The sequence below is a fragment of the Bombus pascuorum genome, chromosome 15, assembly GCF_905332965.1.
Source record: "Bombus pascuorum chromosome 15, iyBomPasc1.1, whole genome shotgun sequence".
Taxonomy (NCBI): Eukaryota; Metazoa; Arthropoda; class Insecta; order Hymenoptera; family Apidae; genus Bombus; species Bombus pascuorum.
Genome location: NC_083502.1, coordinates 5564831 through 5579350, shown reverse-complemented (window position 1 = coordinate 5579350; position 14520 = coordinate 5564831). Strand labels below are relative to the sequence as shown.

Below are 14520 nucleotides of genomic sequence, written 5' to 3'. Positions count from 1 at the left end.
GGAACATCGCCATTTTAGTCGTTTCTCGCCATTTTGCCTTTATTTATGGGCTGATAAAAATGGCGACCGACTGTAAATCAAGAAAATGTCTAATAACGGTTGACGTTCATCGACAATTGCTAAAAAATTGTAACGCGAGAAATTTTCATATCAGATTAAACTATAAAATAAAAACCTCTTTTAAATTCTTTTGTTTAACTAATATCATCTTTTTCTGTACTTCTTTTTTATAACTTAAAATCATATTTTGAAATTATATCTTTACGATTATGGTGAAATATCCATGAAAATATCTTCTGCATTGTTTGAATAACATTTTTCTAAGAAGAAAAGGACAATTGTTTTTAAAACAACGTAAACTTTGTTTAAGAATAACAGAAACAGGATATGGAGTTTTATGCGATTTTACGAACAGAAGGTTAAAGGGATTTAGTTTTAGGAATTCGAGCAACTCTTCGATCAGAGTCCCTTGCCATTTAAATCCAATATCGCCAAGGAAACGGACTGAATTCTGTACCAAATAAAAGTCTTTCGTTCCTGATACTAAAGTCTCTTCGATAATAAATTTCCAATTCTTGAACATTACAAATTCTTACAGTTAGTAGGTCTGCAGAGATCCCGAGTGATCTAGTAGATGCATACAACATATTATAAATATTTTTAAATAAACAAAAAATCATTTTAATTTAATTTTTATTCTTTTTCCATATTATTTTTTCCTTACTCTGTGTAAAATATGATTCCATTTTGGTATACTAAGCGCTATTTGTATTAAATATTTTTCATATATCCAACAGTTTTATTTTTTTCATTAAAGTTACCATTTATGATAGGAGCTTTTAATGATGGTATCTTTTACATAGATCACAAGACGATAAGAATTTTTAGGACCTTTGCAGAGTTAAATTTATCCCGAGAATAAAAAAATGCTAGGAATTCTAAAATATTTATTTCCAATCTCTTTAAACGATACATTTCCTGTCTAGAAATTGCACCATCAATATCAAGAATCTACCAAGATTCTAATCTTAAAAATTTATTCTATTTCGATGTACTAACCTTAACTCCAACGTCCACATTTTTGCCATTATCATGAACATCTAGCTTTTCTGATATACCAATAATTTTATTAACTATATAACTATTTTACTAATCAAAATTTTTTGCATAACTGAATTAATTTTCAATTTTCTTCTTCTTTTTTAATTTTTCGTTATGGGCTGAGTGACCATCATAAAATTTCAGATTTTTCTTAATTGTTCCACTAGATCATGATAATTAAGTAATAATTCAAACTCCTTTTAGAAGTGACAGCTTTGTATTGAAAGCATAACATTGGTGTAACATAACCTCGACTCGAGCTTTTTATCTCCCCAAGGACCAAAATCATGGACCGATATGCATAATTAAAACGTTTATGTGATAAGTAGAGTCTCATGTTAACTTTGAATTAATGAACGGTCATGTCGAAGTGACCAGACGAATGTGATCAACGATTACTCGATAACCCACTGTCATGGCGTCGATCAATCATCTTCTCGCGTGGGACGATTACGCGCGGTCCGCAAAAGTCCCTAGATCATTCTCTAGATAGTTTACTTGCCGCGACGACTAATCGCCACGGTCAAAAGAATTTACAAATCCGAGTAACAGCTTGCAACGAGTTAATTGTTGTTCCGATTCAAGAAATAATTTAATATATAATATATACAGAAAAAATAAAAATAATATAGCATTTATAATATATTTAATTATAAAAACAATATAGAGGAATAAAATATAAATGAAATGTAACATAATAATATATATAGATGGAAAATACGACTTTGAAAATATTCATGTTTTGATCCATTTTATTAGGAGTGTTTTCCTTCATATCATACTTGATTATTAACATAAAAATACGAATTTCTTTTTGGTACTATACTAAGTTGTGAATTATAAATTATTGTTCGAACGAATGACGATTGAATGACGAATGAATTAGAATGACGTCTAATCGATATGGCTAGAACAAATTAATGTATAGTGCACGAAGATAGTGAATCAATTAAATTACTGTTATCCTGCAGCGGATCAGAGTTTCATTAATACACGGTATCAAGTCAGGTGTAATTCATAAACCGCATTACCGTTTCCAGCTATTGGGATCGTGTGTTACTAGAATTTAATTGATTTTGCTATCAAGTAATTAGACGTTTTGCGTTGAAGTTAATATTTTTTTATTTTGATAGCGTTTGATAGAGATAACATTAAGAAAACAATTTTTAATGTTAGATTTAATGATGAGTACAGTTGGAGAAAAGAATTAATACATGTCGATATGAAATGTAACTTTGAAGAGAAATTTCGATTTCAGCATGTATCAATGAAATATCAAAAGCTGAATTTATCGCGAAGGCAGATTATATGCAATGGAATATATTTAAATCATCACATCGTCTGATAAATGTATGTCGAATTTTAAACGAATTTTATCGTTAATTACGTTAACGTAAATCAGTTAAGTGCGTTTAACAACGCAGGGAATTTAAATGAAAGTGATAAGAAGGATTCCATCATTATAATATATTTTCAATATCGTGCTCGTATATTTTGATATGTCTTTGGTACACAAATATCCGCAGTCTAATAATTTATAATTCAATAATCTATAATCCACGTAGAATTTCCACTTTCCATATTTCAATCTGTAGAAATAAATAAATACAGACAATTAAACAACAAAATTAATAACATAAAGCAAGATGAAAACTTTCACGAGTCAAATATAACTATATGACACCAAATTCTACTTTTGCTGATAATTCATAGAAAAAAATCCCTAGATCTATGAAGAGCAATTTACTCGAAAGACACCAAGAAGAAAATAAATAAATAAATAGATAAATAAATAAATAAATAAACAAATAAATAAATAGATAAATAAATAGATAAATAAATAGATAAATAAATATAGGTGATTAAAAAACAAGAACAATATACGTACTTATATCTATTATATATAAAAATCAAGCCTTTAAAACTCTCATGTGCCAAGTATAGCTATATGGCGCCAAATTTAATTTTTACCGATAACGAAACCCAGCAAAAGAAGACACAGGAAAGAAGTTCCTTAGACTGATGACAAATTCTGAAGCTTTCGTTTTCTTCAAAAGGGTGGAAGTTGGAAAACAAACGATTTTCATGAACTGTTGAACTCGGATCAATAAATCTGCTCCTGTCTCACCATCTCTGATTCGAGGTTCAGGCCGCCCATAGGGAACGTCATGCGACGAAAAATGTCCATCATCACGTGATTACTAACTAACGACGTTGGTGATCAGTTAAAACGTGCGACCTCCCAACAATGGAACTGATCGTCTTTTTAATCTAATGGCAAACTCGTTTTGGCGCGTATATTTACAAACGTATTTACAAATTGTTCAGGCTGATATGAGAAGAAGAGAACGAGAAATAGAACGACGGATCGTTCTTCGGTTTTTTTTAGCTTCAAGAGCTTCGACCTTGATCTAGAGCGTAGAGCCGACACTAAGTTTGGAAGCAGTACGATTTTTTACGTGAATAGGTTAGGTTACTTTGTTTATCTCAGGCAACTGAGGAGAATTTTAGCTTGATTTTCGCTAATCTTGGTATATTAAAAACGAAAGAGGTTATGTTAATTATATTACGAAACATTTATTTTGTAAGTAAAAGCTTTTATATTTCTGAATATAGAAATAATTTGAAAAAAAGTTTCTGATCTATTTTACGTAAATTAGTCAAGTAAATTTTTAATTCTTGAAACTTTAGTTTTGCAGTTTTTTTCAGCATTTCGTGTAATTTATACAATAACAATAAAATTAAAAATTGTAAAAAGACCTTCATGCTTCCAAACTTTTAATCGGTATCGTAATGTATCGTTCATACGCTTGGAACGGTTTCGTGTACTTTTCTTAATTAATTCCCTTTGTTTCTTAGTAATTTTATTTACAAATCGACTTAATATTATGGCAGAAGACTCGAGATAAGCGGCTACGACGATATTTACAGTAAGCTGGCTCGCGAGGTTCGATCGATCAACTTTGACAAACGTGTTCCTAGATAGAACCGCGTATGCATTCGCTCGGAATGAATTTCACCAAAATTTTGAATATTTGCTTCGTGGGAAAAATGCCTTCCGGTGAATAAGAAAGAATTATTCGATAAGGTTAAGTTTCTTTGTGATTCCTGATCTTTTATATTCCGATATTTTATATTATTATAAAATAAAAATAACAGAGTGAAATCTGGGTAAATAAAAATAAGAAATAAAAATAACGAAAGAATAATTTCTTATAATAAAACAATTTTTTACAATATAAATAATAACAATAATAAATAATTTCTAACAAAAAATTCGTAATAAATAATAACAATAATGGATAACAAAGTTTGCATAAATAAGAATAAAACAATTTCAAATGAGAGACATTCAAAAAGCTCAAATAATCCCAAATCTGGATTGGAGTATCCCAAATCTTAGAAATGAAACTTTTTCTATTCAGTATTGGATTATCAATGGCTGTTTGAAGAAGAAGGTGCATTCTCCAGAAATCACGCAAGTTTCTTCGTACTTATGTCTTTCAGTTCTTTTCCAAACTTTGTAAAAACTTCATTCCATTGTTTCTCTATTGAGAATCTCCGATATAACCGAGAACTTTCGTACAGTAAACGTCTAAGAAGCACTATTTATGATATCAAGCTTTTAAAAACTGAACGTTTCCCGCGCTTCGCGTTGGAAATGGCGGGAAAGTAAAGTCGTATCTAGGGAATTCCCCTAAAACAATTTTGTCGTTCCTTTAACCATTTTCTTCTTTCTTCCCTCGTTGAGAGCTTCTAAGTTCTTGATAAAACCGAGATTTTATCATTTTTTTTTGTGTATCCACTTGTTTAAACTAGTTCGATTTACTAATTAAAGTTTCGTATATAGTTCTCTGTTTCTTTTCGATTTATAAGACTCGTCACCGTGATATCACAAGTTTCCTTATACCACTAAAACGATGAAAACATCCACGAAAAAATGTTTCGTGCCTAGCTGTACGTTAACTTATATTTACACAGCAAGGTTTGTTAAACCTTTATTTAATCGTACAAAATCACCGCGCTCAAAAACAACTATGCGAGAAACTTTTCTTTAATCAAATTAGCGAAATTTAAAGTGAAAATCATTTACTCGGAATAAGGAAACTACACTTATTCTAATTTCTTATGTTAAACAGATAAAATTCCAACCGAAAGTTACTGTTTATTTTATCTGAAAAAGCAGGCAGTGTTTATGTTCGAAATGGAAATTTTAACATTTTTGAAATTTTAGATAAATTTCATGAAAATTGATTTAACTGAAAAATAGATCCATCACTAATTGAAAGTGAAATTTGCTGGTTTAGTGAAATTAGAAAAACTTAAATAAACTTTGAGAATTTAACGAAAATAAATGAATATAAATGAATAAATAAGATGAAAATAAGTTCAACAGATTTGAACTGAAATTCAGTGACAATTGTTCTGTCAATTACTGTAGAAAGGGGCCATAGAAGAGAAGGGTCCGTTTGCAGTTGAAATTTCCTTATCTTGCGCGTCTAATTAAAAAATTAAGGGGAAGAAAGGAAAGGGGGCGAGAAGTTTTCAAGAAACATTTGCAGACTGCACTGTTAGAAACAAATTTAATAAAGGCAAACGGGGGAATCCAGGGCCGATTAGCATGTCTTTGGTTGGATCTTACAAACAGAACCACTGTAAGAAAGTTACCCTCGAAGTTTCTCGACAAAACGGTTAAAGCATCGAGGGAGAAAAAGAAAAGAGGAAAAAGTAAAACCTATCGCAGTTATCTAGACGAATTCAAGAAGAGCAGAGAAAAAGAATATATTAAATTCACCTAGAAACATCACTGACTATTTTTAATAATACCGAAATAATTAAATCTCGAAGAACTAAAATTTATTTAAGAATTCCAGCTCAAATTAAAAAATGAAAACTGATTCTAGGGAATTTTTCTCATGTCGACACCACACTGATTACTTAATCAGATCATTCATTCGACTTTCGATCTACAATTAATTACAGACAAAAAACACGAAAATTGAAATGGAACATCAATAAAAGAAATGTCACTATTACGTTATAACAAAAAAAATCAGCACTAAATTCCCTAGCTTTACACTTCCTCGAACATGTGTCTCTAGTCACTCGATTAGTTAGTTTCACCTTTCACAGTGAATTCTAGAATAACTAGAAGACTTTGATTCGAAACTTTAATTCAGTTTTCACAGAGCCAAATTTATTTGTATTTTTACACGGTGACTTCTTCAGAGAATCTGCTTTTATCGTCCAGATTGATGACTATAGCATGCGTCCTCGCGTGGCCGGATTTGCTCTTACTCTTGTCGCGCTCCCTAACCTCACTTTCTTTGTCGTCGTGCTTCGTTTCCGTTCCAATGTCCTCTGTGGCCGGTTTACCGGAAGTAGACACCGCCACATCGTTGGTCGTCGTTGATTTCTTCGTCTCCAGAGAAGCTAGGACTTCAGCCTCCTTGGAAGAACCCTGGTCCTTGCTTCTAATCCCATTTTTCTCCACGCAGGCCTGACACTTCTTTTCCTCCCTAACCTCTCCACCTGGGCACACGTTCGTTTGCACATGTGTCACGTGGTTTATTTGTTGCTTTTGTATGAGATTGAGATTCATGTGCAGATTCTTCTTTGTGAATAAAGAACGTGAGGACTTTTGACGGTGTGTAGTGGATAGTTTGTCGACATTGAGGTTAGATTGGTTAAGGGGGTTGCAAATGAATTGGTAATTGACAATAGAAATGTCAAATGGAAATGAAAGTCACCTTCTCTTATAGTATAATGTAAGAAATGTTAGTGGTTGATAGGCGGCACAATTTTGTTAGGTTAGGTTCATTGATTCGTTCGGGAATTAATTTATAATTGGTATATGGATATGTCGGATGGAAATGACAGTTTCTTAGTGCTCATAGTGGATAGCAGCTCATGGTGTAATGTAACAGATGTTAGTGGATGATTAGTAGAAATTTCTGATAACAAAATTTTCTTACCTTTCTGATCGACATCATTTTTAAAGGACCCTCCAACGTCCGTTTCGGCGATTGTCGTAGATCCATTAAGATCGTTCAGTCTCATGCCGCAGGAGATGACCTGGATGGTCGACACCTGTGTTTCAACGCGATTCGCAGCTTCCTGCATGGCTGCGAGTTTGTTCACTAAGTGGTGATTACCAAGTAGAACGTTTTTTTCCTTTAGAACTTCTAACTGAATTATGAACCGACGGAATTCCTCCTGAAACATTTAACAGGAAGAAAGACTTCTTATCCTGTGTCTCACATCCTGCGAACTATAGATAATATTTTTATTCCCACATCTTACATTTCATATTCCTTCTTTCATCTCCCAAATCTCTTATTCTCCACCTCACATGTAGCATACACAATCCAATATTAACATTTCACACCTATCATTTACCTATTCCATACCACCGTTCCATTCTTTACATTACTTATTTCATTTCCTAAATCTTGTATTCCTTATTTCATATCTGATATACGTAAACCAATATTGATATCCAACATTCCCTACTCCATATCATTACTTCATTCTTTATTGCATTTCTCATATGCATACCCATATGTAATATGCACAATCCAATACTAATATCTCACAATCCAATATTCCCTGTCCTATGTGACCATTTCATTTCTTACATTCCGCATCCCATATTCAGTATCTGGCAACCCGCTTTCCACATCCTAGTTCAATAATTTCACTCTCTCCACTTAGATGTAAGAGAAATCTTACACAGCATACCATAAAAAATATTTTCCCACAAAAACTAAAATACGGCTTACAAATTTCTTACAAGAAAGCGACACTTACCACAAACGAAATCGCTATCCCACAAAATGAAATTCATTGCCCACAAGATTCCCACAATACCCACAAAGAGTTTGCGTTCGTGCAGCCGAAAATCGATATCCCACAAAATGCAATTCGTTGCCCACAAAATTCCCACAAAACCCACAAGTAATAGACACCTCTGACGAACGAAACTCCATATCCCACAAAGTGAAATTCGTTTTCCCAATCATGTTAGACTAGAGCTGAAATTCTGACAATGCATTTCCGTTGTGAGATGTGGTCCTTGTGGATCTCGTGCGAAAACGAATTGTACTTTGTAGGAAAATGATTACTTTGCAGGAAAACAAATTTTACTTTGTAAGATAGTAAGCTTTGTTTGTGGGCTCCATTTTACATTTTGTAGGAAAAGTGTAGTTTTTGCTTGAAACTAGATTTCCGTAGTGTATATGTAATTTAAAAAATATAAGGTTTAGAGAAAATGGTAGTTTGGTGTGGACAAGAAAATGTACAAAATATGGAATGCAGAGAAGGATAATTATACATGCAAGGATATGCGACATGGTTTAATAAATACGTGGCGTGAAATATGGGAAACGGCACATAGAAAACGTGTTAAAGGATGAAGGATATGGAAATATGAAATATGGTATGTAGAGTGAATATGTGTGCTGCGAAGGTAAAGATAAAAAGTATTTCTTAAAGGTACAGGATGTGGTATGTAAAATATGAGAGAAGGAATGTGGAATATGGAATGAAGAAGTGAAATATTAAAAGTAAGATGAAACATATAGTTTGAGAATATTAGTTATGGAATATACGTGATGGATGTAGGATAGTGGATATTAGATGTTAAATGTGGATATAGGACATAAACAAATTTTACTGTATTTTACTTTTAACTTTCATTTACACGAAAAACTACCTTTTCCCAGTTGTACTACGATTTCGGAAACACGCTGTGGCTCATCGATATTTGATCTTTTAATGAATAGACCCGTAAAATCCTCTATTTGTCATGTACAGGCGTATTAAAATGAAATACTAGACATTCTGTTTTTGTCATCCCATAATGGCCTCGTCGTTCGTCATTTCTAACTTTATGGAGACTGTTTGTTTCTCTTTTAGAGTGTCCATAGGGACATTATTCCCGAGTTTAGCTGCACCAGCTAAATCGGATTCCCTAATGTCGATATCGTAATTAACGTGACATGGTGGCCTATTAATCGGCTTTTCGCACAATAGTGCTCGACAGTTCTATGCCTATTAATCGGTATTTACCTTTATGGTGAGCATATATGTATGGTATTTCAGTACACAAGGTATGTGTATAGTAACTTAAATAAATCCTCTAGCTCTAGGGAATCATAGGGTCTTGGCAATGGGATTTAGTGTTTATTTAACTTTAGATTGTTCCTTCATTTTTTTAAAGTATAATAGAAATTGATAATCAATGATTACAATTTAAAATATTTTTGTGTATCAAAAGATAAGATAAAAATATTAATACCTTAGAGTATTTTGATTGGAACAAATATTTTTCTTCATTTCCATAAAATATAATAGAAATTAATGATTGAAAATAAAAAATTCATGATAAAGCATTCATTGTGCATTACAGAAAATAAATATAACTTTAGTGTACTATGATTTAAATAAATATTAATTTTCGTTAACTGCAATGGCAACTGAAAACATTTTCATATATTATTTTGTATAATCAAGTTTTTAAGTATTTCATTAATGGTGTTGCTTATTTCTGGTTATGAAAAAAGTGCTCCAATTAATAGAGGGTTGAACTGAAGATTATTTAAGACTTAAGAAATCATTTGAAAGAAGTCAAAGGAAAGGAACGGAGCTTGGGAATAGAAATCAAGCTTCTGAATGGAGAGTTTATTAAGAAATAGCTTGCCAGGGTTTCTGAAGGAACTGCTGTGCTGCTGGCAAGGAAACAGCAAGAAATCACAGAAAATATTAATTATTTTAAATGAAACATTAGTTCATTACAGGTATTTAAATTATATATAATATGAAATTAAATATTTTTACAAATCTATCATTTACATATTTCAACCATTTTAATATTTGGAAATCTCCATGTTTTTGTATTTAAATATTTCATTATTTTAACATTTAAAAAATTCGGTATTTGGGTATTTATATCCTCTCTCAAGGTTCTCAATTTTAAAATTGTTTTAAGTTTAGAAAAGAATAGTTTTGACATTTATTATCCTAATCTACACACCATAAGTTGGCAGACTTGTATCAGATTGGCAGTAATGAGCGTGCAGGTTGGCTAAAAGCAGGGACTTAGTGTCGTGTATACTAAGGTTTGAAAGGGGAAGTGTATCCCCTCGAGCTCTAGAGTTCGATAACGGCATATTAGTGGTCCTGTGAAAGCGGAGCTGCAATTAATAGAGGATCAAGTGGTAGCAGGCTCAATAGGCTTTCACCTCAGCACCCCTTCGACCAAAGGAAGTCACTAAAGCGTTCTACCGTTGCAAACAGACAGGGTGTAAAGTTTACACGATGCATTTTGCGTTTCTGCTTGCCAGCAATGTATACATTCTCCTTGTGAATCGAACTATATATTCTCCTCACACTTTCTAAGCAATGTTGTACCTAGCTAAGCTGTCCTTCGATGTAGAAATATACATAGAACTAGGAATACTCTTGCAAAGATGAATATTATAAATAGGGATTTTTTCTAACGAGGAATTATAGGTATCTTTTAAGAATGAAGATGCAGGAACTTTCTTCCAGGAATAAAGAACTAAAATCATTCTTGCCAGATTGAGCAACTAGGAATTTTTTACAAAATTACAGAATTACCAACATTTTAGTAGAAATACGGAACAGACGTTTCTGCGAAGATGAATATCTATGAATCCTTAGATTGAGAACCTTCTGATAGACAAAAAAAACTAGGGACCGTTTTTAGCTAGGAAGAATAAAAGAGAACCTTTTTTATACTCGCAAAATTAATCTAAATTTTTTTTAGTTTCTTTATACAGCGTTGTGACGTAACAAGAAATACGAAATAAACCAGCAGGTCTGTGATAAAAGCAGCGAAACGAGTGTTCAACGATCGCGTCAAACGACAGGTTATAATCTGTAGTCAAATGTCAAAGCAGCCGCGTTCCATCGACCGTATCTTTCAGGTCGACGTAATTTTCTCGGCTTTTTGCCAAAGGCCTAGCAATCTCGGAAAAAGTTCCCAAGAATGACATTTGTCATTGCGAACGGTCTTTTCGCGCGATCCCGTCTGTCTAGGTCAACATAACCGGGTTTGGGTCAGAGATTCTCTGAAATCAGCGAGTCGTGATTTCCACTTGGCTGATCTCGCTTCCACAGTAACGTTCTCTTTAACTGTAAAACTATGAACTCGACATGCCTTGGGTTCGATATATATACGAATTCTTTTCCAATTTTGCACAGGTCACTTATAGGTGATGCGTGGCTTTCTATGGGTTATATGAAGATTATAGGCCAGATATAAATGATGTCTAAGTTTCTATAAACCATATGAAGAGATAACATGAATTTAAATTTAGAAATTTGAAAATTTGCACATCTTGGATATTTGGACAAATATAGAATATACATATGTGTATATTTATTATGTATCTAAAAGTAATAACGCAAAAATATTTCCATGTGCAATTTATATGCAAAAGTTGGCTAAACCAAACATAGGTCATGTATATATACTTATGGGTAATATAGGTTATATATAGGTTATGTACATTTTGACGGGTTCAATGAAAACTCTGTATAAATAACACATGGGTTATGTAAAGATTCTATAAGTGAGATATTCTTTACTTCGACATGCCTCTCGAAGACAACATTTTCTAACATAATGTAATCTTAACCTAACTTTCCTTTCCTTAAATGCTTGGCTTCAACTGTGAATACTGTTCTATCTTTAGAGTCAGGACCACGATACACGTGTTTACCAGATCGTTTCCTAATCTCAATTTCGCTTTGTCTTACAAGATTGTCATAATTCATAGGAAACTCATCCAAGTCCTTGATAGCGATCACCATTAAAAACAGCCGTTTGATTTCATGAGTCCCGTAAAGGGCAATCTTAAAGGAAATCCGCTTAACAAGCAGATCCGTCTAATTAAGTTTCCAAGAGATGGTTAAGGAGACTATGAAAGTTATACTGGTAAACCCACCTAATACTCTATAAGCTTATTAAAGGACTGAATTCAGTGCGGGCCATTTTGTCTTATCCGTTGATATCATCGTTGAGAATTCATGAGAAATTAGACGTCAACTTCCGTTGACTACTCTTTAGAAAGTTGGCGGTGGAAGGGAGATGTTTTTTGTTGGACACCATTTTATACTCCGAGGAACTCCACGTTATTCAGAGAAGATTATAAAATTTAAGAAGAAAATTTATTGTTAATCCAGTTTGCCTATGCTTAATAATAGAACACCAACAACAACTCTCGAAACAATCCTAGATTTTTCCAAAGCTGAAAAATAAAACTGCCACTGAAACATAAGCAATATTTCATTGGTAAAATTTTCCCATTTTTTTCTTATTATGGCATAAATTGACGAATGTGGTTAGGTTAGGTGGTCAGTGTAATTCAAGCAGAAATACTTTCCTCATTTAAATGGACCACTTTTTTTATATTCGTGGCAGTCTACAGTTCCTTGGATTTATCGTCCCTTTCAACAGGACACATTTGTCAGCAAGTTTTCTCGTTACTCCAGCATCTGATGCCTTCGCGACGTTTTGTTCGAGTTTCGAGTTCTTTTAGGTTAGGTTAGGTCACGTAGCCATTTTTTCCCTCTACCTGCCCCTCTTTTCGGTTAGAATCAGCACTTTTACGAAATCCTGTGCTTCGATCAGTAGGCGGGAATGGTTGACGTTAATGGCGTGGCTTGGTGGATTTAGAGGCCACGTGATTTCACTCGATTATGGATAAAATTAACAGCTCACGGAATTGTAAATGACAAACAAATTGTACATTGTACGTTCATCTCGATTATGGACGATCTGTTGAATATTATAATTATGAAAATATTTGTTATCAACGAGCGATGTAAAAGGCTGACGCGTTTCAATATGGAATTTTGATTAATTGATTAATAATCGCTTCGTATTGACTCAGGCTGTGTCAGCCACGGTGCAGTGTTGCCAACACACCGAAAACAATCCATCATAATTTTCATATTATATGTCCCAGATATTATAATTATATTGTAATTATGTAATTGTAATTGTACCATACTAAATTTCAGTATGTTATAATTGTATCGAAAGAGTCACTAATTTTTCCATTTAGGCATTTTGACGATTGGCTAATAACTTTTAGAAAACAACTATTTGTTTAGTCGATTTATTTTTGAATAAATTATAAGCCACACTTTTGCATTGCCCTGTAGTATTCCGACAAAATTACCGTTACCCAGTCACGAAACTCCGGCGAGAATTTATGTAACGTGGAACGAACTAGAGGAAAGAAAAGAGCAGCTGATATCTAAGGATACATACATGCACAGAATCACGCGAACGTGCCATTAAAGACATATTTCGTCGCTGGTTCGAGTCGCCGTGGGAATTTAAATCAGACCCTGGTACTCCCCTCGGTGCACAATCCGTCGAAATTGTGGGACAGCACACGTGTCTCTCTCTTCTATTTCACAGTCTCATATTTCACGCTCAATCGACTTGACACGTGACATGTGTAAGAGAGTGAAAATTTTTCGGCAAAGAATTTCCAGTCTCGGCTGTTGATCAATTGCTTTAAATATTATGCAATAACTAATCATCTTGTCTTTTTTAACTGAAGTTTTTAAAATAGATGCCCTATTTTATTGTTATACTTTCTATTAATTGTTTATTTCTCTCTCTCTTTCTATTATATTTTACATTATATAAATTTAAATATATAACATCCTATATGTATAACATCATACAGTCTAGAACTCGAGGTCTTCCTAACCTCAAAAACATCTCAACTTACATTTTTGAATGTAACTTCAAAACTTGGAAAATTTGTACACGACATTACAAAGTTTAAAAGGCTATTGTATTGTTTCCACCTAGAGTAATGTATTATCCATATGATTCGGAGGGAAATCTGGGCATTTCAGATCCTGAGAAAAGGGTCTAGAACCAGGGACGAAAGTTGTGGGATTGGATAGATCAAAGTGCTCTTACCGTCGCCCCGTCGCTTTCATCTGTGAAGTTTCCATGCTGAAGGGATATGGAGTTTGTCTGGTTGCTAGTGCCCGTCGGGCGACTGCTTTTCCCCAGAAATTTACCTGTGGCCCCCGAGTGTTTTGAGTCTTCCTTGCCTCCGCTACGGAACACCACGTAGACCTACATTAAAACAGGCAAGTTTCAATGTTTCCACGCCTCGACTTTCTTTTTCTTTTTTGAGAAATTTTCATACACCCGGATGGTGACATTTTTGTCTATAGTGGCGCGATTTTGGATGGGTGACGAGTCTAATACGACCTCTCTATAGGGGAACACGTATCTTTATGGGAAAACGAGTCTCTTTATGGGGGGAATAATGTGTTAGAATTTGGTATAGCTTTACTGAAAAAAGCGAAGCTTTAATATACGTTTACAAACAAATAATGCAATTTCACTCGACTTAA

At 33.5% G+C, this 14520-nt stretch overlaps 2 protein-coding genes across 5 annotated transcripts in view; both read right to left on the bottom strand.

Annotated features, from left to right (window-relative positions):
• The window catches only part of LOC132914510 (protein maelstrom), a 348506-nt gene that overhangs the window by 78234 nt on the left and 255752 nt on the right, over positions 1–14520 (bottom strand). The window lies entirely within an intron of this gene.
• The window catches only part of LOC132914508 (metabotropic glycine receptor-like), a 197200-nt gene continuing 185233 nt past the window's right edge, over positions 2554–14520 (bottom strand). For all 4 annotated transcript variants that reach the window (XM_060973683.1, XM_060973682.1, XM_060973684.1 and 1 more), the window contains 3 exons: positions 14075–14236; positions 7077–7317; positions 2554–6633 (listed from right to left, as the gene is read on the bottom strand). In XM_060973683.1, coding sequence (XP_060829666.1) covers positions 6311–6633; positions 7077–7317; positions 14075–14236 — 726 coding nt within the window. In that variant the 3' untranslated portion in view covers positions 2554–6310. The remainder of the gene's footprint in view (positions 6634–7076; positions 7318–14074; positions 14237–14520) is intronic.